Raw genomic sequence first — 27,926 nt, forward strand, 5'->3', positions numbered from 1 at the left:
TCACTACCAAAGGGATACAGTAAACCTCCAGTAACTGGACCCAAAAAATGGAGATGCAGGTAATGCCTGACAAAGAATTCAAAATAACTGTAGTACAATTGCTCAGAGCTACAAAAGAGCACATAAATGACTTAACTATGAGGAAAACAATACAAAAACAAAATGAGAAGCTCAACCAAGAGAAAACATAAAGAACCAAACACATTTTGGAGCTAAAGAACACAATGAACTGAAAAATTCAATAGTTTCAACAGCATAGTTGAATAGAAGAGCAGTGAGCTAGAAGGCAGATCAGTTGAAATTAAACAATTAGAAGAGCAAATAGAAAAAATGAAAAGGAAAAAGAAAGCCTACAGGAGTACGGGACATAATGGAAAGAAAGTATGCACTACTGGCGTCCCAGAAGAAGAGAGGGAGAAAGGAATGAAAAACTTAATGAGAATTTCCCAGACACAGGGAGGGAATTGGACGTCCAATTTCATGAAGTAATGTCACCACAAAATTTCAACCCAAAATGTTCTCCAAGAATAATGAAATGATCTAAAATGAAAAACAGAATTTTAAAAGCTGGAAGAGAGAAAAAAATCATATGAGGGGAACCCCCATAAGGCTATCAGTGGATTTCTCACTAGATACCATACAGGCAAAAAGAGTGGGATGATATATTCAAAGTGCTGAAAGAAAGAAACTGCCAACCAGGAATACTTCACCCAGCAAAGTTGTCCTTCAGAAATGAAGGTGAAAGAAAATCTTTCCCTAATAAACGAAAGCTGAAGGGGTTTCTCAGCACTAAACTACATTATAAGAATTGCTAAAAGGAATTCTTCAAGCTGAAACAAAAGGATGCTAATTAGTAGCTTGAAAACATATGGAAATATGCACTGGTAAAGATAAGCATAGAGTCAGATTTAGAATACCTTAATACTGTTAATATGGTGATGTGCTAGATAAGGATTCACCTAGATAAAGATTAAGAGGTATAACTTTGACAATTTGTTAATGGACACACAATAAACAATGTAAATGGTGTCCTCAAAAATGTAAAAGGAGGGAGAAGAAGAGGGTAGATTTTTTATATGGGATCAAATTAAACTTATCAGCATAAAATACACTGTGATATCTATAAGATTTTTTATATAAACCTCATGGGAACTCCAAAACAAAAATCTACAACAGATACACATAAGAAGGGAATCAAAATATACTGCTACAGAAAATCATTTAAATCCAAAGGAAGGCAACAAAAAGAAAAGAATTGAACTATAAACAGCCAGAAAACAATAATGTGGCATAAGTAAGTCCTTTTCTGTCAATTATTGTAAATGTTAACAGACCAAATTCTTCAATCAAAAGGCAGGCTGGTTGGCTGGCTCAGTTGGTTAAACATCCGACTTCGGGTCAGGTCATGACCTGAAGGTTTGTGGGTTCGAGCCCTGCATCGGGCTCTGTGTTGACAACTCAGAGCCTGAAGCCTGCTTCAGATTCTGGGTCTCCCTCCCTCTCTCTCACTCTCTCTCTCTGCCCCTCCCCAACTAGTGCTCTGTCTCTGTCTTTCAAAAATAAATACATGTTAAAAAAAAATTTTTTTAAAGGTTGGCTGGATAAAAACAACAACAACAAAATTAACCCCCAAAACAAAACAAAATAGGCAAACAAAAGAGTGACCCAACTATATGCTACAAGAGATTCACCTCAGCTTTAAGGACACACATAGATTCAAAGTGAAAGAATGGCAGGAGAGGATAACTCCATGCAAAGGGAGAGCAAAACTGGTAAAAGGAGACAAAGACGGACACTACAGAGTAAGGGGGTCAATTCATCAAGAAGATACAAAAATCATGTGTGTGTATACACACACACACATGCACCCAACATCAGAGCACCTGAATTTTATTAAGCGAATTCTAACAGATTGGAAGGGAAAAATAGAGAACACCATAGAAGGGGACTTCAATAGCCTACTTTCAACAATAGATCATGCAGATAAAAAAGCAGTGAGAAAGCATTGGACTTGAACTGTACTTTAGACCATGTGGACCAAACAAACATATACAATACATGCCAACCAACAGCAGCAGAATACACATTCTTCTGAAGTGCACACAAATTCTGCAGGATACATCACATGGTAGGTCATAAAAAAAAGTCTTGGGGCACGTGGGTGGCTCAGTCAGTTGAGTGTCCAACTCTTGATTATGACTCAGGTCATGATCCAGTTTTGTGGGATCAAGTTCTGCATTGGTCTCTGTGCTGAGTGCAGAGCCTGCTTGGGATTCTCTCTTCCTCTCTCTTTGCTCCTCCCCTGCTCACACACACTCTCTCTCGTTCTCAAAATAATAAACACTTTTTTAAAAAGTCTTAGCAAATTTAAAAAGATTGAAAAAGTACCAACTATCTTTTCTGACTCTAGTGGTATGAAACCAGAAATTAATAACAGGAGGAAATCTGGAAAAATAGTAAAAATATGAAGACTAAAAAACATGCTCCTGAATAAATAGGTCAAAGAAGAAAAAGAAAAATCAAGAAGTATCCTGAAACAAATGAAAATGGAAACAACAAATCAAAAGCTATGGGATACTACAAAAGTAGTTCTTGGTTTTTTTAATTTTTTAAAATATATTTTTGAGAGAGAGAACATGTGCACACACACGAGCCAAGGAGGGGCAGAGAGGGAGACTGAGAATCCCAAGCAGTCTCCATGCTGACAGCAGAGGGCCTGATGCTGGGCTCAAACTCACAAATCACAAGATCATGACTGAGCTGAAATCAAGAGCCAGATGCTTAACCGACAGCCACCCAGGCACCACTGCAAAAGTAGCTCTAAGAAGGAAGTTCATAGCCTACATCAAGACACAAGAAAGAACTCTGATAAACAACCTCACTTTATACCTCAAGGCACTAGAAAAAGAACTATGCCCAAATTTAGTAAAAGGAAGAAAATAAAAAGATCAGAGCGGAAATAAATTAAATAGAGACCAAAAAAAAAAAAAAAAAAGACCAATGAAAAAAAGAGCTGTGTTTTTGTTTTTGTTTTTTTAAAGACAAGACTGTCGTGAGGAACTAAAAAATGCTATAAATGAGGTGCAAAATAAAACGGAGGCAGCCATAGCACAGATTGAAGAGGCAGAGGAGAGAGTAGGTGAATTAGAAGATAAAATTATGGAAAATGAGGAAGCTGAGAAAAAGAGAGATAAAAAAATCTAGGAGTATGAGGGGAGAATTAGAGAACTAAGTGATGCAATCAAACGGAACAATATCCGTATCATAGGAATTCCAGAAGAAGAAGAAGAGAGAGAAAAGGGCTGAAGGTGTACTTGAACAAATCATACAGAGAACCTCCTGATCTGGGGAAGGAAAAAGGCATTGAAATCCAAGAGGCACAGAGAACTCCCTTCAGACATAACTTGAATTGATCTTCTGCACGACATATCATAGGGAAACTGGCAAAATACAAGGATAAAGAGAAAATTCTGAAAGCAACTAGGGATAAACAGGCCCTAACTTACAAAGGTAGACATACATAAGAGTAGTCACACACCTATCTACTGAAACTTGGCAGGCCAGGAAGGAATGGCAGGAAATCTTCAATGTGATGAACAGAAAAAATACGCAGCCAAGAATCCTTTATCCAGCAAGTCTGTCATTTAGAATAGAAGGAAAGATAAAGGTCTTCCCAAACAAACAAAAACTGAAAGAATTCATCACCACTAAACCAGCCCTACAAGAGATCCTGAGGGGGATCCTGTGAGACAAAGTACCAGAGACACCACTATAAGCATGAAACCTACAGATATCACAATGACTCTAAACCATATCTTTCAAAAATAACACTGAATGTAAATGGACTAAATGCTCCAACCAACAGACATAGGGTATCAGAATGGATAAAAAAACAAGACCCATCTATTTGCTGTCTACAAGAGACTCATTTTAGACCTGAGGACACCTTCAGATTGAAAGTGAGGGGATGGAGAACTATCACGCTACTGGAAGTCAAAAGAAAGCTGGAGTAGCCATATTTATATCAGACAAAATAGACTTTAAATTGAAGGCTGTAACAAGAGATGAAGAAGGGCATTATAGAATAATTACAGGGTCTATCCATCAGGAAGAGCTAACAATGATAAATGTCTATGCACCGAATATGGGAGCCCCCAAATATATAAAACAATCACAAACATAAGCAACCTTATTGATAAGAATGTGGTAATTGCATGGGACTTTAATACCCCACTTACAACAAAGGATAGATCATCTAGACACAGGATCAATAAAGAAACAAGGGCCCTGAATGACACATTGGATCAGATGGACTTGACAGATATATTTAGAACTCTGCATCCCAAAGCAACAGAATATACTTTCTTCTCAAGTGGACATGGAACATTCTCCAAGATAGATTACGTACTAGGTCACAAAACAGCCCTTCATAAGTATAAAAGAATTGAGATCATACCATGCACACTTTCAGACCACAATGCTCTGAAACTTGAAATCAACCACAGGAAAAAGTCTGGAAAACCTCCAAAAGCATGGAGGTTAAAGAACACTAAAGAATGAATGGGCCAACCAGGCAATTAGAGAAGAAATTTAAAAATATATGGAAACAAATGAAAATGAAAACACAACAATCCAAATGCTTTGGAATGCAGTGAAGGCAGTCCTGAGAGGAAAATACATTGCAATCCAGGCCCCTCTCAAGAAACAAGAAAAATGCCAAATACAAAATCTAACAGCACACCTAAAGTAAATAGAAGCAGAACAACAAAGACACCCCAAACCCAGCAGAAGACGAGAAATAATAAAGAGCAGAGCAGAAATAAACAATATAGAATCTAAAAAAACTAGAGCATATCAATGAAACCAAGAGTTGGTTTTTTGAAAAAATAAACAAAATTGATAAACCTCTAGCCAGGCTTCTCAAAAAGAAAAGGGAGATGACCCAAGTAGATAAAATCATGAATGAAAATGGAATTATTACAACCAATCCCTCAGAAATACAAGCAATTATCAGGGAATACTATGAAAAATTATATGCCAACAAACTGGACAACCTGGAAGAAATGGAAAAATTCCTAAGCACCCACACACTTTCAAAACTCAAACAGAAATAGAAAACTTGAACAGACCCATAACCAGTGAAGAAATTGAATCAGTTATCAAAAATCTTCCAACAAATAAGAGTCCAGGACCAGATGGCTTCCCAGGGAATTCTACCAGGCATGGAAAGCAGAGATAATACCTATCCTTCTCAAGCTGTTCCAAAAAATAGAAGGGGAAGAAAAATTTCCAGACTCATTCTATGAAGCCAGCATTACTTTGATTCCCAAACCAGACAGAGACCCAGCAAAAAAGAACTACAGGCCAACATCCCTGATGAAAATGGATGTAAAAATTCTCAACAAGATACTAGCAAATCGAATTCAACAGCATATAAAAAGAATTGTTCACCATGATCAAGTGGGGTTCATTCCTGGGATGCAGGGCTGGTTCAACATTCGCAAACCAATCAGTGTGATACATCACATTAATAAAAGAAAATATAAGAACCATATGATCCTGTCAATCGATGCAGAAAAAGCATTTGACAAAATTCAGCATCTCCTTGAGAAAGTCGGGAAAGAAGGAATATACTTAAACATCATAAAAGCCATTTATAAAAAGCCCACAGTTAATTATCATCCTCAATGGGGAAAAACTGAGAACTTTCCCCCTGAGATCAGGAACATGACAGGAATGTCCACTCTGACTGCTGTTGTTTAACATAGTGTTGGAAGTTCCAGCATCAGCAATCAGACAACAAAAGGAAATCAAAGGCATCAAAATTGGCAAAGATGAAGTCAAGCTTTCACTTTCAGATGACATGATATTATACATGGAAAACCCGATAGACTCCACCAAAAGTCTGCTAGAACTGATACATGAATTCAGCAAAGTTGCAGGATACAAAATCAATGTACAGAAATCAGTTGCATTCTTATACACTAACAATGAAGCAACAGAAAGACAAATAAAGAAACTGATCCCTTTCACAATTGCACCAAGAAGCATAAAATACCTAGGAATAAACCTAACTAAAGATGTAGAAGATCTGTATGCTGAAAACTATAGAAAACTTATGAAGGCAATTGAAGAAAATACAAAGAAATGGAAAAACATTCCATGCTCATGGATTGGAAGAATAAATATTGTTAAAATGTCAATACTACCCAAAGCAATCTACACATTCAATGCAATCCCAATCAAAATTGCACCAACATTCTTCTCGAAGCTAGAATAAGCAATCCTAATATTTGTATGGAACCACAAAAGACCCCGAATAGCCAAAGTAATTTTGAAGAAGACCAAAGCGGGAGGCATCACAATCCCAGACTTTAGCCTCTACTACAAAGCTGTAATCATCAAGACAGCATGGTATTGGCACAAAAACAGACACATAGACCCATGGAATAGAATAGAGACTCCAGAATTGGACCCAGAAAAGTATGGCCAACTAATCTTTGACAAAGCAGGAAAGAACATCCAATGGAAAAAAGACAGTCTCTTTAACAAATGGTGCTGGGAGAACTGGACAGCAACATGCAGAAGGATAAAACTAGACCACTTTCTTACACCATTCACAAAAACAAACTCAAAATGGATGAAGGACCTGAATGTGAGACAGGAAACCATCAAAACCCTAGAGGAGAAAGCAGGGAAAAACCTCTTTGACCTCAGCTGCAGCAATTTCTTACTTGATACATCTCCAAAGGCAAGGGAATTAAAAGCAAAAATGAACTATTGGGACCTCATGAAGATAAAAAGCTTCTGCACTGCAAAGGAAACAATCAACAAAACTAAAAGGCAACCAACAGAATGGGAAAAGATATTTGCAAATGACATATCGGACAAAAGGCTAGTATCCAAAATCTATAAAGAACTCACCAAACTCCACACCCGAAAAACAAATAATCCAGTGAAGAAATGGGCAGAAAACATGAATAGACACTTGTCTAAAGAAGACATCCAGATGGCCAACAGGCACGTGAAAAGATGCTCAATGTCACTCCTCATCAGGGAAATACAAATCAAAACCACGCTGAGATATCACCTCATGCCAGTCAGAGTGGCTAAAATGAACAAATCAGGAGACTATAGATGCTGGTGAGGATGTGGAGAAACGGGAACCCTCTTGCACTGTTGGTGGGAATGCAAACTGGTGCATCTGCTCTGGAAAACAGTGTGGAGGTTCCTCAAAAAATTAAAAATAGATCTACCCTATGACCCAGCAATAGCACTGCTAGGAATTTACCCAAGGGAAATTTACCCACAGGAGTGCTGATGCATATGGGCACTTGTACCCCAATGTTTACAGCAGCACTTTCAACAATGGCCAAATTATGGAAAGAGCCTAAATGTCCATCAACTAATGAATGGATAAAGAAATTGTGGTTTACATATACAATGGAATACTACATGGCAATGAGAAAGAATGAAATATGGCCTTTTGTAGCAACATGGATGGAACTGGAGAGTTATGCTAAGTGAAATAAGTCATACAGAGAAAAACAGATACCACATGTTTTCACTCCTATGTGGATCCTGAGAAACTTAACAGAAGACCATGGGGGAGGGGAAGGGAAAAAAATTTAGAGAGGGAGGGAGGCAAACCATTAGAGACTCTTAAAAACTGAGAATAAACTGAGGGTTGATGGGGGGTGGGAGGGAGGGGAAAGTGGGTGATGGGCATTGAGGAGGGCACCTGTTAGGATAAGCACTGGGTGTTGTATGGAAACCAATTTGACAATAAATTTCATATTAAAAAAAATTAAAAATAAATAAATAAAGACAAGACTGAAAAACCTTTAGCTAGAGTGACTCAGAAACAGAGGACTCAAAATCAGAAATGAAAGAGGAGACATTACAACTGATACTACAGGAATACTATATGAGAGACTACTATAAATAATTATATGCCAACAAAATGGATAACCTATAGGAAATGGTTAAATTCCTAGAAACATACAACCTACCAGGACTGAATCATGAAGAACTGAAAGTCTGAGCAGACAAATATTAAGTAAGGAGACTGAATCAGTAATCAAAACCTCTCAACACAGGAAAGTCAGGACTAGATGGTTTCACTGGTGAATTCTGCCCAATATTTAAAGAAGGATCAATGACAATCCTTCTCAAACTATTCAAAAAAACTGAAGAGAAGGAAATAACCCCAAACTAATTTTACATGGCCAACATTACCTGATACCAAAGTCATATAAGGAGCCTACAAGACAATTACAGACAGACATACCGGATTGACATAGGTGCAAAAATCCTCAGCAAAATATTAGCAAACCAAATTCAACAGCACATTAAAAAGATCATTCACCAGGGTCAAGTGAGATTTATGCCTGGAATGCAAGGTGGTTCAATACACACAAATCAAATCAATGAAAGAGATACACCGTAATAGAACGAGATAAAAATCTTAAGATCATGTCAATAGATGCAGAAAAAGCATTTGACAAGCACAACAACCTTTCATGATAAAAATGCTCAACAAATTGAGTACAGGAGGAAGACACCTCAACACAATAAAGGCCATCTATGACAAACCCACACCCAACATCATATTCAATGGCGAAAGGTTGAAAACTTTTCCTCTAAGACCAGGAACGAGCCAAAGATACCTACTGTCACTACTCCTAGCCAGAGCAATCAGTTAAGAAAAAAATAATAAAAGGCATCCAAATAAGAAAAAGTGAAACTGTCTTTGCTTGTAAATGATATAATATTATATAGAAAATCCTAAAGATACCACCAAAAAATCACTAGAACTGACAAATTCGGTGAATTTGTAGGATACAAAATAAACATACAGAAAACAGTTATGTTTACACACATTAACAACAAAACATCTAAAAAAGAAATAATCCCATTCATGGTAGCATCTAAATACTCAGGAATAAATCTAATCAAGGATGTGAAAGTTTTGTAGGGTGAAAACTATAAGACTTTGATGCAAGAAATTGAAGATGACACAAAGAAATGGAACCCGTGTTCGTGGATGGGAAGAATATTGTTAAAAAGTCCCCACTGCCCAAAGCCAACTGTAGATTCAGTGCAATCTGTATCAAAATCCCAATGGTGTTTTCCATAGAAATAGAAAAAACAATCCTAAATCTATATGGAGCCACAGAAGACCTTGAACAGCCTAAGAAATGCTGAAAAGAACAAACCTGGAGGCATCACACTTCCTGATTTCAGCCTATACTACATGGCAGTATGGCGTGGGCATGGCATAAAAACAAGCACATAGGCCAATGGGATAGAATCGAGAGCCCAGAAATAAACCCCTGCATGTACAGTCAACTAATATTTTTTTAATTATTACTTTTTTAATTTTAGAGAGCACAAGCAGTGGAGAAGGACAGGACAGAGAGAGAGAGAGAAAGAGAGAGAGAGAGAGAGAGAGAGAGAGAATCCTTAAGCAGGCTCCACACTCAGCACGGAGCCTGACACAGGGCTTGATCCCATGACCCTGGGATCATGACCTGAGCCAAAATCAAGAGTCAGACGCTCAACCAACTGGGCCACCCAGGCGCCCCTACAGTCAACAAATACTGACAAGGGAGCCAAGTTACTTAGTAGGGAAAGGACAGTCTCTAAAAATGGTGTAGGGAAAACTGGATGACCACATGCGGAATGAAATTGTACCTCTATCTTACACCACTCACAAAAAGTAACTCAAAATGGATAAAACAGATAAAGACTTAAACATGAGACCTCAAACCATAAAACTTCTAGAAATAAACAGAAAAAATCTCCTTAACGTTGGTCTTGGCAATGTGTTTTTGGAGATGATACCAAAAGCACAAACAACAAAAGCAAAAATCAACAAATGGACTACATCAAACTAAAAAGCAAAAGACACAACACAATTAAAAAGCAACCTAGGAATGGGGGGGAGGGGATATTTGCAAACCACATATCTGGTAAGGGGTTAATAGCCAAAATATAGAAAAACTCATACAAATCAATGGTATTAAAAACAATCTGATTTAAGAAGGGGCAGAGGATCTAAACAGACATTTTTTCAAATAAGACATAGGATATCAAGATGACAAACAGGTACATGAAAAGATGCTCAACTTATCAGTAAAGTGTAAATAAAAACCATAATGAAATATCCCCTCACCTTGCATCAAAAAGAGGTAACAAATTGGGGCATCTGCGTGGCTTAGTCGGTTAAGCACCCAACTCTTGATTTTGGCTCAGGTCATGATTTCATGGTCGTGAGACTGAGCCCTGTGAGATTCTCTCTCTCCCTCTCCTTCTGCCCCTCCTCCACTCACGTGCACATTCTCTCTCCCTCTCTTTCTCTCTCAAAAAATTTTAATAATAAAAATTTTTAAATCTTTAAAAAATGAAAAGAGGTAACAAGTATTAGTGAGGGTGTGGAGAAAACAACCCTCATGCACTGCTGGTGACAATATAAATTGCTTCAGTCACTATGGAAAACAGTATGGAGGTTCCTCAAAAAAATTAAAACAACCAACCGTATGACCCAGAAAATCCCACTTCTGGGTATATATCGAGAGAGAGAAAAACAAGATATAAAAAAGATAATTGTACCCCCACACTTACTGCAGCATTATTCACAATAGCCAAGATACAACCTAAGTTGGATAAAAAAATGGACGAATGGATAAAGATGAGGGGGTGTGCGCACATGTGCGGGCACACACACACGCACACACACACAGGAATATAATTCAGCCATGAGAAAGACGGAAATCTTGCCATTCAGGATAACATGGATGGACCTTAAATATATTATGCTAAGTGAGATAAATCAGAGAAAGATGAATACTGTATGATATCACTTATATGCAAAATCTCAAAAAACTGAACTTTGTAGAAACAGACAAGAATAGTGGTTTCCAGGGGCTGCGGGTGGGAGGAATTGGGAAGATGTTGGTCAAAGGGCACAAACTTGCAGTTAGAACATGGATACATTCTGGCGATCTAAGTCATAGCATTTTGATTATATTAATACTGTATTATATACTTCAAAATTGCTAAGAGATTAAATCTTAAATATTCTCACCACAAAAAGAAACCATGATTGTGTGATATGATGGAGATATTACACAGTAGTAATCATATTTCATTATATAAATGTACCAAATCAACACATTGTATACCCTAAACTTACACAATGTTACATGTCAATTATGTATCAATTTAAAAAACAGCTCACAGTTCATTAGAATATTAAAAGGAGTGGGGTAGGAATCTCTTCCCAAAAATATTAAGCCATTTTTCCACACCACAAAATGGTAAAATTAGTTGGTAAAATTAGTTTACTACATAGAGAAAAATAAAACTGGATTCCTACTAACATGACACAAGACGGTAGCCTCCAAATGGATTAAATACCTAAAAGTTAAAGTAGAACAATGTCATTATACAAGAAAACAACTTTCTGACTTAGTGTAAGGAACTTCTGAAGCAAACCATAGTGAAAAATTTGATCAATTTGATTTCATTAAAATCAGAGAAACAAAACCAAATAACAAAATACAGTGTAATTGGAAATCACCCCCAAAAGTGGTGAGTTCCTAGTAATCTTCACCATTCTTTATAGTTGCATAGCACCACATGGTATGGATGTACAACAGTCGTCCGTGAATAGTCACAGAAGTTGTTTCTAGTATTTTGCATGTATCAATGAATACGCTTAAGCACATGTATCTTCATAATGTTAGATATTTATCTTTAGGGTAAAGTCCTAGAAGTAGGATTGCTGAGTAAGTTCCTGTGTAGTTTTGTTAAGTAGTGCCAAATTCACCTCCCAGAGAAGTTGTTGCCCATTTGCACTTCCTCCAACAATGTATGAGAATGCCGGTTTCCCCACAACTGCACCAACAGAATGTTGTTATATTTAAAATTTTTACCTGTCTGTGAGAAAATATATCAATGTTTAGACTTGTCTTTTTCTATAATGAGTGAACTTGAACATTTTTTCATGTTTGAAGGCCATTTTAATCTTTGTGTGTCAGTTCATGTCTTTTTTCCATTTGTTTATTGGGGTTTTGGTCTCCTTCAATTTTTTGTGTTTTTTTTTATTTTTTTAATCTTTATTTTTGAGAGAGAGAGACAGAGACAGAGTGTCAGCAGAGCAGAGGCAGAGAGAGGGAGACACAGAATTTGAAGCAGGTTCCAGGCTCTGAGCTGTCAACACAGAGCCCAACATGGGCCTTCAACTCACGGACTGAGAGATCATGACCTGAGCTGAAGTCAGATGCTTAACCGACTAAGCCACCCAGGCGCCCCTATGTTTATTTATTTTTGAGACAGAGAGACAGAGGGTGAGCGGGGGAGGGACAGACAGAGAGGGAGACACAGAACCTGAAGCAGGCTTCAGGCTTGGAGCTGTCAGCACAGAGCCTGATGTAGGGCTCGAACTCACAAATCACGAGATTATGACCCGAGCCAAAGTCAGGCACTTAACTGACTGAGCCACCTAGGTGCCCCTCTCTCCTTCAATTTTTAAGTTTTATTTATTTATTTGTTTGTTTATTTATTTATTTTATTTAGGGATATAAGCCCTTTGTTATAGGCTATGAATATTTTCTCCCAATTTGTCAGTTGGCTTTTTGTGATACTTTTGTCAGGCAAAATTTTATTATTTTATATAGTCAAATTTATCAAGCTTTTATTATGAATTTTGAGTTAAATTTAGGATCCTTTTCCCTACACCAAAGTTAGAGAGGAATTCACCAATGTTTTCTTCTAGTATTCGTATAGTTTCATCTTTTATATTTAGATTCCTAAAAACCCATTTGGAGTTTATTCTTAAGTATGGGTCTTATATTTTCCAAATGGCTATCTAGTTGTCCAACAGCCATTTATTAAAAAGTTCATCTTTATCCCATTGATTTGAGATGCCACATGACAGCATATATAAAATTTATTTATGTATTTGGGTTTAATTCTGTGTTTCCTATTTTTATTCTATCATGACCACAAATTTTAAAAGGCTCTCAACACTGCCCCAAAATGCAACTACAATCCCCTAGTATTGTTGACATCCTCATTTTCTGACATCACTACATTTGACCCTCGAATAACATGAGTTTGAACTCAAGGAGGTCCACTTCTTACATGGACTTTTCTCAATAAATACAGTACAATGATGTAATTGTATTTTCTCTTCATGATTTTCTTAACATTTTCTCGAGCTTACTTTATTGTAAGAATATAGTGTATATAGTAATACATATACAAAATATGTGTTAATCAACTGTGTTATCAGTAAGGCTTCTAGTCAACAGTAGGCTATTAGTAGTTAAGTTTTGGGGTAGTCATGTTCTACAAGGATTTTCGACTTGCTGGGGGTCAGTGCCCCTAATCCCCATGTTCAAGGATCAACTGTATTTTACTCTTTCTCTATTCAAACCCCCAAGACTACCTCTTTTTCTTGCCAGCTTATTACTTCCTGTCACATTTTCCATTGAAAACATAGATGCAATCAAATGAGACCTACCTGGTCTTCCCACCATGAAATCCAGGAATCTGCCTGCATCTGTACCCATGTGCTCTGCCTTCCCTCCAGGTACAATGGATGGACTCTCTGCTCTTATCTATGGCCAAGACTTTCATGTTGTATATTGGGACCCATCACCTCTCTCCCCCTCAATGTCTTCACCCCTGCAACTATCCCCTCTCTGGTAGCAGCAATTTCTACCTCCCTCCTACATCTTTCTCATCAGCATAAAAGCATGCCTTTTGATCACCCATTTCAAAAACCTGACAGAACCAAACTCCTCAGTTATTACCCCTCTGTCTATCTGTAACACTTATTAGAGCCCACAAAGATCATCAAATCCCCTCCACAGTGCTGTACATAATTTTTATTATTTTATCTATATGATAATGACTTCAAAAACATGGGAAGGCGCTGATCTACATGGATCCAAGAATGAGAACAGGTGCTGAAGTCTTCAGTGGATGAGAGGGAGAGGCCAGAAGATCTGTAGATAATGCAATAAAAAAAGGGTAAGTAGATTATGGAGTTCTGAAAGGATTTAGGGAAGAAGGGTTGAATAATGATCTCAAAATGGCAATAAGGAACAAGGATAACACCATAACTGCCTGGATTACTGATAAATGGGCTGTCTCTCTTTTCCAACTACTCAGCTGAGATAACACACTGAAAACCAGGGAGCCTAGCACTTGACACATAAGGGAAGGTAATGTTTGTTGAACCAAATCAACTACAAGCCTCACATACAGCTGTCTTGCAGCATATGGAACTGAGTGGACTTATTTCCAAGCCCCTGCAAGAAAATCTGCCTCTTCTGACTTCCTGTCCCATGACTGATTCCAGTTCACAAATTTGGAGTCCACCAACAGCCCCGCTCCCTTGAATCTGCCTGTAAACCAATCTTGACCCCTCATGCCACCATTTTGGCTGCCCCTCTTCTAACTCTGGCCTATGAACTTCTGCTCTGGCCATAATGGAATAACAGAGACCAGATGTATTCTTTCACCTCAAACAAAGAATTAGACAAAAGATAGAAGACACTGGACAAAAGAGTGCAGGAGAGTGATTCCTGGGGAAAGAGAAATAAACCAGGTATAACTGGGAAGTGCCCTACCTCATTGCCTGAAAAGTTTCCAGACCAGAGCACAGAGCACAGTGATCTTGCCAAGTTGAAGAGATAGAGTCTGAAGTTCAAGGAAGCCAAGGCATCTAGAATTGTGGGGACAGAATACGGGGAAAGGAAGAGAAGAGAGATCCCCTAAGTCTCTGGCTGAGTACTGAGCTGGACTAGCATGTGAGAAAATCACAGAGACTAGGAAAAGAACCAACAGAAGAAAGTAGGTGGAACCATTCCCATGCTTATGCAGGGCTAGGAATAACCTGCTTTCCCACCAGCCAGAACAGTGAGACCTCTTACACCACAGCATTGAGTAGAGTCTTCACAAGTATCTCATCATACTAGTGGGGTTGAATTAGCCCTAGACTAAAGGCTGCTCTAGACTTGCCCTAACGGAGTATAAAAGCAAGTCTCAAAAGGATCAAACTGATTTCAAACCCCAAAGCCAAAAAATATTTAAAGGAAGACAAGATCTAGCACCCAGCAACATATAATTCACCATGTCAAGCATCCAGCCGAAAATTACCTAACATGCAGGAAAACAAGAAAATACAATCCATAACCAGAAAAAAAAAAAATCTACAAATAGACCCAGAATGAAACACATGATAGAATTATCAGATAAGGACTTTAAAACAGCTATTATAAATACACTCCACATGTTTGAAAGTATGAGAAATGATGAAAAATGGAAGTCATAAAGGAAAACCCAAATAGAACTTCTACAGATGAAAAATACCTCTAGTACAAGATGTACTGAATATCCCAATTAGATATTATAAAGGAAATGGCAACAGAAATTGTCCAAAACAGAAAGACAAAGAAAAATGTGTAAGCATCAGTTAGTTGTGAGACATGAAATGACCTAATATATGGGTAATTGGACTGGAATAATCAGAAAAAAATATTTGCAGAAATAATGGCTTGAATTTTTCCAAATTACATGAAACCATATAAACCTGCAGATCCAAGAAGCTTGATTAACCCCCAATAAAGAATTATGAAAACAACTATACCCAAGCTCCTCATGATCAAATTACATCACCTCTTTAAGGCCTCTCCTCTCCCAAACTAGGAGATTACTATTCTTAAAGTCAGTGCTTAACTATACTATCTCTACTGTCCAAAGATTTTCAATAGCTTCTCACTGTCCATCAAGTGTCCAAGTCACTTACAGAATTCAAGGTTGTCTATAACCTAGCTCCAACTATTACTGCAGCATTTTCCCACATTTCTGTTTGCTTGCACTTCTTCACTCCAAGCTACTAGGCTACTCATAGTTCCCTGTTCACAAGATCTCCCTGGCTTCCAGCCTCCACTGGAGAGTATATTATGAAATCCCTCCCTCCTTTCAGGTGTCACCTAAGAAAATGCCACCTTCTCTAGAAAACTTTTCTTATCACCCATGTATCATCTTATCCCTTTTCTTCTCATGGGGTCAGCATGTTCTCCCCTATCACCACCTTAATATAAGTTTTATCTTTCCCACTAGATTATAAGTACCTTAAGGGTATTAAGTACCTTGAGGGCCGGCCAGGTCTTGTTTTCACATAGCGTCTTGGCTCTGAAAGGTTTGGGAACGAATGCATGGTAGCACATGTTCCTTACTCAGGGTGGTGAATGCGTTTTAAAATAACCTGGTATTTCCTGAAGATGTAGGAAGACCCCCTCCCAGATCACTACTGTAGGAGTCCCTCAGGGCTCTTGCACAACAGAAGCAGGGATGGAAGAGGGCAGAGGGCACAAATTGGAGCTGCACATCACCACCATGCCATCCTTCCCAGGGCTGTGGGGCCTGACCGTGCAGGGGGGCAGGGAGGGTGACCCCAAGTCTCCTCAGCAGCTCCACTGTACCCAGGAGCTGTTCTCCTGGAGAACAGGCAAAAATGGATCCTGTCCCCTACCCCACCCTCATGCCTCTGCTTGGCCTGGTGATGCCAGAAGTACCTCCTCCCCAGAAATAAGCTTGGAGGAACCCTACCCAAGGTGTTCAGTACTGCAAGGAATTGGCTAAGGAAGGCTACTTTACTGATGCAAATGAGGCTTATTTCTCACAGTCAAGGCTCACTGGCACCACTGGCTTGCTAGCACCACCCAGAAAACAGGCAGGTAAATGCATAGGGTTCTTATCACTGCATGGCCAGTACCCTATTGTGGACCAGAAGAAATCTTCTCAATCTTCTCTTCTCTCAATTCTGTCCCCTACTAAAACCCTGCCTTGGGAAGCACAGAGCAGCAAGGCCCCAAGCAAAGGGGTTAAAGAGCACAGGGTCCCAAGCCAGTCAGCCTGGGTGGGACTCCCAGCCTTCCCATTTACAAGCTATGTGATCTTAGCTTAGTTTTTCCATTAGTAAGACAGGAATAGGAAGTGCCAACCTCCCGAGGATATTGTAAGGATGAAATGGATTGATGTATAAAGCTCTTAGAGCATTGTCTGGCATCTAATGAGTGCCATGAATTAAATGATGATTGTTTTTATTCTGTGCTGCATCCTAGTCTTTTCCCAAAGAGAAATCTTCACATCTGTTTGGGTCCTTCCTATAGACAGGCTCAGCCTCCCACCTTATCAACCCAAGTGGAAACTGTCTCAATTCAATGACTTTAGACACGTGCCCTCCCACCTCTCCCCATCCACACTGCATTCTACTAGGCCTTACACGAAGCTGTGGCCATCTCCCAGATGATCTCTTCCAGATCAGCCTTCCTCACCTCTGTGGGGCACCCCAACCAGCACCTGGCAGAGGCAGTGCTCCATATATGTCACTTGAATAAATGGATGAATTAGTCCACTGGGATGAATTAGTCCATCCCATTGCCTTCTCTTGACACTCCCTCCAGGACACCAGATGTCCTGCCAAAACACAGGGACAGATACCCTGATCTACTAGGGAAAACAAACATTTTTAAACCCCATCTCACACACAAATGGTTATAACTCTTTCAAGACAACCATTTCCACAGAGAGCTCCTGGCTTGTGTCAGAAGGAAGCTTTGAAGGAATGGTAGAAAACAGGCCAGGAGAGGGAAGTAGAAGCTTCTCTGCTCCTCATTTAAAAAGTGACATGAAAGCAGACTACTATGAACAACCAGGTCAACAAATGGACAAATTAGAATAAATGGAAAAAAAAGTAAAAACATATAACCTACCAATACTGAATCAGGAATAAACAGAAAATCTGAACTGATCAATTATTAGTAAAGAGATTCAATGAGTAAAAATCTGCCAAAGAAGAAAAACCCAGGATCAGATGGCTTCAGAGTGAATTTTACCAAACATTTAAAGAATTAACACCAATCCTTCTCAAACTTAAAAAAAAAAAAAAGGAAAAAAATCAAAGAGGAGGGAGCATTTCCAAACTTACTTTACAAGGCCAGCATTACCTGACCAAAGCCAGAAAAGGACACCATACAAACCAATATCCCTATGAATATAGGTGCAAAAATTCTCAATAAAATACTAAGACACCAAATTTAGCAGCACATTTTGGGATCGCTCACCATGATCAAGTGGGATTTATTTCAGGGATGGAAGGTGGTTCAACATACGCAAATCAATCAGTATGATACACCTTATTAACAAAATGAAGGATAAAAATCATATGATCATCTCAATAGATGGAGAAAAAACATTTGATAAAATTCAACATCCGTTCAAGATAAAAACTCTTAACAATTTAGGTGTAGAAGGAATGTACCTCAGCATAATAAGGGCATATATAACAAGCCCACAGCTAACATCATGCCTAGTGATAAAAGGGTGAAAGCTTTTTCTCTAAGATCAGGAATAAAACAAGGGTGCCCACTCTTGCTACTCTTATTTAACGTAGTACTGGAAGCTCTAGCCAGAGCAATCAGGGAAGAAAAAAATAAAATAAAAAGCATGAAATTGAAAAAAAAAAAAAAGTAAAATTGTCTCTATTTGTAGATGACATGATTTTCTATACATAAAATTCTAAAGACTCCATCAAAAAAACTGTTAGATCTCATCAGTGAATTCAGTAAAGTTCCAAGATACAAAATTAACATATGGTAACATATTTATACACTAACAAGGAATTATATGAGAAGAAATAAAATTATCCCATTTACAATAACATTAAAAACAAAGAATAAATTCAGCCAAGGAGGTGAAAGATCTCTACACTTAACACAAAACATTGATGGATAAAAATGGAAAGGTATCCTGTGTTCATGAATTGGAAGATTTAATACTGTTTACAATTTCCATATTATTCAAAGCCGTCTAGAGATTCAATACTATCCCTATCAAGATTCCAATGGCAAATTTTACAGAAGCAGAAAAAAAAATCCTACAATTTATATGAAAGCACAAAAGACTTAATAGCCAAAGGAATCCTGAAAAAGAAGCAGGGGCATCACACTTCCCGATTTCAAGCTATATTATAAAACAACAGTAATTAAAATAGTATGGTAAACGCATGAAAACAGATACAGACCAACAGAACAGAAGCGAAAACCCAGAAATCCACCCCTGTATATACAGCCAAGTAATATTTGAGAAGGGAGCCAAGAATACTCAATGGTGAAAAGATGGTCTCCTCAATAAATGGTGCTGAGAAACCTGGATATTTACATGTAAAAGAATGAAGGTACATCCCTATCTTGTTCCACTCACAAAAATTAACTCAAAATGGATTAAAGACTTGAATGTAAGAGCAGAATCCATAAAACTACTAGAAGAATCCATAGGTGGTAAGCTCCTTGACACTGGTCATGGCACTGCTTTTCTGGATATGACATCAAGAGCATATGCAACAGAAGCAAAAATAAATAAGTGGGACTATATCAAACTAAAAAGCTTCTGCACAGCAAAAGAAAATAGATCAACAAAATGAAAAGACAACCTACAGAATGAGAAAAAATATTTGCAAGCCATATATCCAATAAGGAGTTAGGAGCCAAAATATGTAAAGAACTCACACAACTCAGTTGCAAAATATATTTAAGTACATATATATATGACATATTATACATACACTCTTACATATTATAATATATATGCTATTATATATTATATATTACATGTCATATATATAATCATAATATAATAATATATATATGACAATTAAAAATGGGCAAAGCACCTGAATAGACATTTTTCTAAATAAGGTATACAAGTGGCCAACAGGTACATGAAAAGGTCCTCAACATCGCTAATCATTGGGGAGATGCAAATCAAAACCACAATGAGATACCACTCCATATCTGTGAGAACAGCTATCATCAGAAAGATAAGGGATCATAAATGCTGGTGCAGATGTAGAGAAAAAAGAATCTTTATCATTCTCCCTCAACCCCAGGCAGACTTCACTATTAACAGAGGCAGTTTAAAGAACTGTGTTTCAGAGGAAGGACTGTGACCCTTCCTCAGCTGGGCAGTCCTGCTCGGAGCGACCCTGAGGCTTCTGCTGAGTCTCCACAGCCTTGTTGCCCCAGAGTAAAACGGGAGCATCATTTGCCTGATGATGTAGATTCCCTAGGTGCCCACAATGTTGGGCACTATTGTTCAATCAAAAGGACTGAAGACTACCTATCAAATCTGTTTCTTTAAAATATTAACACACTAAAAATGTAGTAAAATGTGTACAAAATGAGCTTCATGGTCTCTCTTACGCATACTTAATAAAGGCACTCTAAAGCACATTGTGCAGACCAATCAGTGAGACTGTGCTGGTTTACCACTTCTGTTTTTCACCTGTTGGGATAACCTTGAACACAAGCCCTGGGCACGCCTCGCCCCCCTAGACACGCCTCGCCCCCTAGACACGGACACCTCCACCTTCTCCAACACTGTTGTATCATCTCTTCATTCTGAATCACCACCGCCGAAATTTAAAAAAAAAAAAAAGAGAGGAATCAATTTTCCTTCACAGAAGAAATTATTTTATTCCATTTGAAAAAAGTAAAGGATACAGATAATTATTCTTTGCCTGGCAAAAGCCATTTTCCCATGGGACTCAGCTCTGCCTGGTGAAGTTAATGGTGACACATTAGAGAAACCTGTGGCCTCCAAGGGGCACAGTGAGCACAGACATTTGGCTGGAAGAGCATTCACATGATCAAAACATTTCCTGGAGCAAAGATTCACAAGCTCATTTTATCGTGAAGACCACTGTGGTTTTGAAGAAAACATTTAACTTTGAAGATACTTTAAATTTACTAATTGAACCCAGGGCAAAACATTTTTCACATAGCTGAGAGGAGAAAAATTAGAAGCCCATCTCAAGTACCCTCCTCTTACACGATGAAATCTTCTCAACTTATCTCTAGGTCTGATGTGTCAAATGATATAAATCACACTCAAATCTCCCTATCTGTGCAGTGGGTCTTCCTCCCTGGTGGCAGGCTTCTCGGAGGTTAAGCCACCAACCACGTAAGCCCATTTCCACTCTTCCTTGGGACCGAGATGGGTTCTGGCCACGCAGGCTCTTCAACCCTCACCCCACACACCCCTGCTGCACCTGCAAAGCCTCAGAGGCTGACCCGGGCCTCTCCGGAGCCTCCACATTGAGCACGACTGCTGCTGTGTAGAAGAGACAAGAAAACCTCAGGCTGATGGGTGCCTGACCCCTCTTTAATGGCCTCCACGGCAAGGGTCACCATGAGGCCCTCCATTAAGTGTTTGGTCTTTAACATCATAAGCTGCACTATACAGAGAGCGTATTTACCCAAAGAAAAACACTGAGTCCCTTTCTAGTGCAATGGTTCTAGAATTCCTTAGAATCAAGGAAGCTGCAGGAAGCATACCCATCCTCCCTGCACTTCCCTTCCAGGTACACACAGGGGCTGCTGCTCTCAGCAACACTGGACTGGTGACTGTTCAGCCTTAGAAGCATCACACGTTGGGACCTTGGTGATAGGCACTCATTCTTCTCTCTGCACCTACTCAGCTCCAGACACTGGCAACAATTCCTTCTAAGAATGCTAACTTAGGGAATCTGGTTAGCCACTGCAGTGAGAATACATCCCAGGTGAAACTGAGCAACAGCCCCAAGTGTTCCAGCCAAGACCTGCTGGACACACCATGCAGCAGCTTAAAACAGGCCTGTGCGTCACTAAGTTAGCTCTGGAACTACAAAGAACAGAACTGCCGTTTACTCAATATTAGAGCAATTTGGATTTAGGGCATTTTCAATTCTAGAAAGGACACTGCCTCAAAAAAGCTAACTGGTGGGGCAAATATGAAGTAGGGCCAGTTACAATGGTTATCTGTCAGACTCTAAAACAGGGTGATACTCAACGCTACTGGACAGCTCCTTTGCCAGGGAGACAAAGAACATCATTTGTCAGTTGGTCATCCCTTCACAGCAGGCAGGGGATACCGCACACAGCCAAGTGACCAAAGCTGACCCCAGAGGCTCCCACACTGAAGGTCCAAGGCCGCTCTTCAACTTCCGAACACATCCAACTTGGGGGCCCACACAGTGCCAGTCCACAACATACCTTCAAGAAGTGGCACCTGCCACGTGAAAATGTTTCTCTTGCTGTTAACTTCTGGATGTAGGAGGCTGAGGGTGCTGGTGTTTTGGCTCCCACAGCCTTGGGTTAGGCAAGCCTACTCCCCAAGGTGAGTGTTACTGAGAACACAATGGTGTTTTCTGAAACGTGTCCGTATGTCACAGAAAAGGAAATGCGGCACCCAAGGCTCTGGCCGATGGCAGGTGATGCATGTTAGGAGGTCAAATGCTGACACTGGCCGGATTCTTTAGGAACAACGATGGCTAGTTCCCTGCCCGGGTGGTCTGACTGAACTGGCTGTCTGAAGAGGGGATGGTTGGCACTGGGACGGCTACTCTGGGGGCTTGCCCTGGAACTGCACTCACGGTCATCGAGCCGTTGGGGACAGTGGTTGTGTTCAAGCCGCTGGGGATCTCGCCAGTAGCCTGTATTTTAAAATAGACCAAATAAAACACTGGTAAAACAATCCCAATTAGAAGCATGATAAAAACAGCATTCCACCACTGAATCCCACAGTCTGCACCGTTTGTTGGGGTCTTCGGAGGCGCTGGAAGCAGCGGCTGACTGGAGGTCTCTCCACAGCAACTTTCATTTAAAAAGATTTCTGACTGCACGGCGCGCTCAATATTCTGGTCAATGCCCTTAAAGAAATCCGTCAGTGGGCTGGACAGGGCACTGGCGCCTACAGCTGCCCTGTCTGGGTCTGGCAGCTCCTCGAAGGTCACTCTAGTCTCTGAGGATGGGCTTGGGACGGGTCTGAGTTCTTTGTGGGTCTCTGTTAGGATCCCATGATTTTTCACTGGGATCTTAATAGATTTCAAAGCATATAAATCTTGTTCTCTGATGAAGTTGTTGACTTTCTTGATATCTGCGACCTAGGGAAGTCATGAAGACAAACATCATCAACTATGTAAACTCCTTAGAACTAATATCCAAAAAGTAGCTCTTTCCGAAAGAGGATCCAAGCCCACCCCCCTTTAAGACCCTGATGAATATTGGAAAACTGCACCTGCACACATAATGAGTTTAGGCTGAATAGCTGTTTTTTCGCTTTAATTCAGCCTTATCACAGTTCCAAGCAGATTTACAAGTTTGAATAACATATAATCGGTTTTTGGAAAAGCGTTTTTTGTTTGTGTACAGTGTGACTGCAACAAAGTGTTTTTAGGTGAAACCCAGTCATGGTACTAAAAATGCTATAGTGGCCCTTTCTACTTCTTCTAACTTCTGAGGCAACAATGCCCCCGTCTGGCTGACTTCCCTCCCACATCAGAACCCAGTACAGTAGCTGATTACATTAGCGATCGCCAGACCAAACCTCAGCCAGCTTGACACTCAGAACCGACTTTAACTGTCATTTTGTTTTAAGAGGTAAGTCCTCATGATTCTACCATGTTTTCATGCCCAGAAGTACTGTATGGTATATAAACTTATTTTGTAGATAAAAGCAATCAAGAGTTAATTCACTCTGAGGGTTTCCTAACACTTATGATACTTAGTAACACGTAGGGAATCACACGGATCTAGGTGGAAAGTACGGACTGAAATCTCCGATTCAATATTAGGACTCCAGGAGAAGAGGCAGCACTGTGGGTTTCACAAAGTAACAAAGAGCAAGACAAATCTTAAGGGAGGGGTGGTGCAAAATTTAAGTCAAACCCTCCCTCAAGCTAATGTTTGGAACTTAATGAAAGTGTCAGAGATGGACTTTAAGGTTTTAACTCCTAAGTCCACTTTAACTAGAGTGTAACTACGGCCAACAGACCTTTAGACAGCACCTTTTTCAAATCAGTCATCTCCATTATTTTACTTATTGAGCAATTGTTTTTATCATCTAGTTGAACTGGGGCCGTGGACGTGTTTAATTTACCATGTCCTGAAACTAAAGCATAAGGTGCTTGAGACCTTTTTGTCTTTGCCCTTCATAAACTAAACACCACAATTTATTTACTCTCAATAGGAAAACTGATTACTTATTGGAGGCATTATACGTACAGTCTTCATGGCTTAATTAAGCCCACTTTTCTAAGAAGCCCACTGCATCCACTCAGATCTTTGTAGGGTAGGATTCATTTGCGGCCCATGTTCAATAAACCATACAGTATGCCTACTAGAAGCTGGTTAGAGAGTCAAATATAAATCTCAGTACAATTGAGAGACCACTATGTGTCCCTAGGAGGTCAGCCTGTGTATTTCCTCTGGGAAATACCACAACATCCTATACAATGTGTTTAGCCATTTGAACCTCGTTAGATAAGTAATAAGACACTTTAAGGAAGAAAAGATTTTTAAAACAAATTGGTTAGACAGCCTTAGAGGAGGCCATAGAAAGTTATGACACAGTGTTATTAGCAAAATGAAATAAAAAGTTTCAATCTAGGAGAAAATGCAGCAATTCTATAAATACATTCCTACTTACTTTGCCATGTTAATCACTCTGAATGCTAAAAACATAATTAAAGAGAGAAACAGGGTTATACAGATACACAGCGCACACAGGCTAGATCATGCAGTTCTAAAACAGAGAACGTCAAACTTGACCAATCCAATAGGCTGCAACCAGCAAGAAAGTGTCAGAAAAAGAGAAGTAGCCAAAAAAAAAAAAAAAAAAAAAAGCAACCCTACCAAACAAATCTTGGATAAATTCTGCATGGCATCTTTGGCCCTGGCAGGTCTTAAACAAAATATGCTCAAAACTATATAAAAAAGGTTTCTGAAATTACTTGGAGGGACAGGGAGAGAAGTGCTCTGCAGAGACAGAACTGGCCCAACACCTGAGATTCCTAACCCTCACTTTTTATGACCCAAGGTTCCGAACTCAAAGCACTTCACCTGCGTTCCATCTCGGGCCAGATGGGAAACCCCTTCACCGATACCACAGGCCTCTGGACACCACCCCTGGGGGGGGGGGGTCAGGAAGGGGCAGCAAGGGCCCCCACCCTTCAGTGAGGTCCTCTGTTCCTCTACATACACAGGAGCCACCTTCCCCCGTGGGGTTTCTTACTTTGCAGCCATACTGAAGAGCGAGCTTGTTGAGGCTGTCCTCCTGGGCCAGTTCCCGCTGAAGCAGCACCACGTCCCCCGCTCCTGGCTGGTGAGGGTGGGGGGCACCCTTCTTCTGGCGCTCCTTGCCCCGGGGCCGCAGAGCCACGCGGTGGGACTCTTCCTCAGAGGAGTCCCCTGAGTCCCCACCACCGTTCTCAAACATGTAAACGTGGCTGGTCGGAGTCCTACAGACAATGGCTGGGCCTTGGAAGGTCTTGGTTAACACTTCCTTCTGCCTCATTTTCTTAACTGAAAACCAAACCCCAGGGTTAATTCCACACAAGACACATCCATTCCTCTTGCGGCTACAGTACAGGTGAAGGACTTATTGCTAGAGAGATTACTCCCGTCCCCTTCCACTATAAATACTCGACAGATACCGTCAGTACAAAAAAGAATGTGTTTTATGCTAGCTCAGATGGAGGGTGAGGGAAAGGGAATTGCCTAATTGCACACTTTCTGCATAGAAAATGAAAAGAATCGCGGGGCACCTGGGTGGCTCAGTCGGTTAGGGGTCTGACTTCAGCTCAGGTCATGATCTTGAGGTCTGTGAGTTCGAGCCCCGTGTCGGGCTCTGTGCTGACAGCTCAGAGCCTGCAGCCTGCTTCGATTCTGTTTCCTTCTCTCTCTCTGCCCCTCCCCCGCTCGTGCTGTTTCTCTCTCAAAAATAAAAAAAAGAATAAAATAAAAAAAGAATCCCTCTTTCCCTCTTATTCCTCATCCAGAGCCGTGTCTCCCCAAAACCCATACAGATAAAGAAACTTCTCTTTTGGGTGTCAGAGAAGTAGAGAAGCTACCAAGATCCCCCCCAAGCAGAGAGGTTCCCACCCTCCCTGTTCTGTGAATCTTAACTCGGAACTTTGTACAAAACAATTCTTGTTCATTACTTTACACATTCCAAAGTATCCTCACCAAGAAGGTCAAGACTTAGGGCTCTTGCTTATGAGACCTAGGGGAGTACAATACTCTCGATTTCAAGTGCCGAAAGCTTGAATTACACACTATGCGGGGCAAGTTGGGGAGAAAATCCTTGTCGAGCTAAGAAATTCGTCCAGTTTCTCGCAGGTCCCTCTGCCTTCATTACATCCCACGTCTGGTTTTTATTTTCACCTCCTGCCAAGTGCCAAAGCCACGCTACCCCCTCTCCCCTCTTCAAACTGTCCGAATGAGGTTCCAGACACGAAATCTCAAACACGGGGAATGACAGCCTCCGAAAGAGCTGGCATCAGAACCCGGGGGGGGGGGGGCCTTCGGGGACAGCCGGTGGCCCCCCCCGCGGCCGTGCCGCCCACCCCCTCTAACCCGCACCCTACAGAACCACGGGCCCGGAGGAGGGAGGCGGCGGGCGCCCGAGGACCGGCCGGCCTCGCCATCCGAGCTCGGGGCCTGCGAGGGGCCCCGGCGGCTCCCAGGCCTCAGTTTCCCTCAGCGCTCCTTCCGTGCCAGGAGGGCGGTCCCCAAACGGGCGCTGACAAAAACAAAACGGGGCGCGGCCCGCTCCTAGGCTTAGATGGGCGGGACCCCAACATTCCCCAAAGACACGACCTCTGACCTCTGCCCTCCAACCCCGAACAACCTCCAGCCAGCCCCCGACGGTGGCGGTCACTGCCCCTCCAGAGGCAGGAAGCTGGCCCACCCGCGAGCCGACCAGCTGGGCGAAGCAGCCGCGCCACTGAGGGCCCGTGCTGTCCCCCACCCAGGACCGCGGCCCCTCCTGCAAACCCTGGTACCTCAGCGCCCGGGATCCGCCGAGACTCGCCGCCGCCGCCGCCGCCGTACCTGCTGATTGGCTGCGAAAATCAGCAGGTCTCCCGGGGGCGGGGACGGCGAGACAGCCAATGAAATCAGCGCCGCGCAGGCTCTGGAATGAGCCGGGTTGAGCTAAGTCGGTACCGGAAGCTCAGCCCGGGGGCGGGGCCTGGGCGGGGCGGGGCTCCAGCTGTCCGACACGACTCTGGCCCCGCCCTCCTGCGTGCCACGGCGGCACCAGCTGGTCCCAGCTGCAGGTTTTGCTTCTGCTGTAGGCTGTAAGACCCCTTACCACCCTCTCCCGGTCCTCTGCTGGCCCTCAGCTTCCTCACCTGTAGAAGAGGCCTGTGTGTAAATGATGTTTAACGAGGGGGTGGATTCCCAGGAGAGCCGGTGTCCCCTGCTGAGGCCTCCCTCTGCGAAGTGGCTCCTCTGGGCTGGAAGAACCCAGGGTCTCCACATCTTGAGCCCTTACCACCACAGGAGGCGTTTGCCCCGGCCCGCTCAGGAAGACACAAAGTCCACCAAAGTAAAACACCGAACCTCGACAACACGGACCACAACAACACCATTTACCCAATGTCGATGGTGGAGGACTCCTTAAGCCTAATAGTGATGGGTGAACACTCTCATGCACGAAAAGCACAAAGGTTTAAAACTTCAACCCCCAAAAAGGAAACCAAAATTAAAAATCAGACCGTAACCAGGGTCTGATTGCAACATAATTGCAACATACACCACAGAAGATTAATATCCTTAACTGAGACACACCTCATCGAATTAATGAGAAAGTCATGAAGAGCCCATTAGATAAATGAGTGGGGACAATTCACCAAAGAATACAAATGATTAATAGGGAAGAAAAATGAAACCTCAGTAGCAATCAAATTAAACTACAAAGCAAAAGGATAAAAACAAAAATATCTCTCCCTTTTTAGGCTTTCCATCCTAGTCAAAATAAAAGTGAAATTCCTTATCTTGGGAGGCAAAGCCTAGGATGATGTG

At 41.0% G+C, this 27,926-nt stretch overlaps 1 protein-coding gene across 4 annotated transcripts in view; it reads right to left on the reverse strand.

Moving 5' to 3' along the window:
- The window catches only part of LYSMD4 (LysM domain containing 4), a 32,018-nt gene extending 5,045 nt beyond the window's left edge, over window positions 1–26,973 (reverse strand). The window contains exons 1-3 of one of the 4 annotated variants that reach the window (XM_027067951.2): window positions 26,903–26,973; window positions 25,132–25,421; window positions 20,530–23,002 (exon numbers count right to left, since the gene is read on the reverse strand). In XM_027067951.2, the coding sequence (XP_026923752.1) occupies window positions 22,391–23,002; window positions 25,132–25,413 (894 nt within the window). In that variant the 5' untranslated portion in view covers window positions 25,414–25,421; window positions 26,903–26,973 and the 3' untranslated portion in view covers window positions 20,530–22,390. The other 3 variants (XM_027067952.2, XM_015069011.3, XR_008299006.1) reach the window with 3 other exon arrangements.
- Between the last annotated feature and the right edge of the window lie 953 nt (window positions 26,974–27,926).

Source organism: Acinonyx jubatus, chromosome B3 (genome assembly GCF_027475565.1).
Source record: "Acinonyx jubatus isolate Ajub_Pintada_27869175 chromosome B3, VMU_Ajub_asm_v1.0, whole genome shotgun sequence".
Lineage (NCBI taxonomy): Eukaryota > Metazoa > Chordata > Mammalia > Carnivora > Felidae > Acinonyx > Acinonyx jubatus.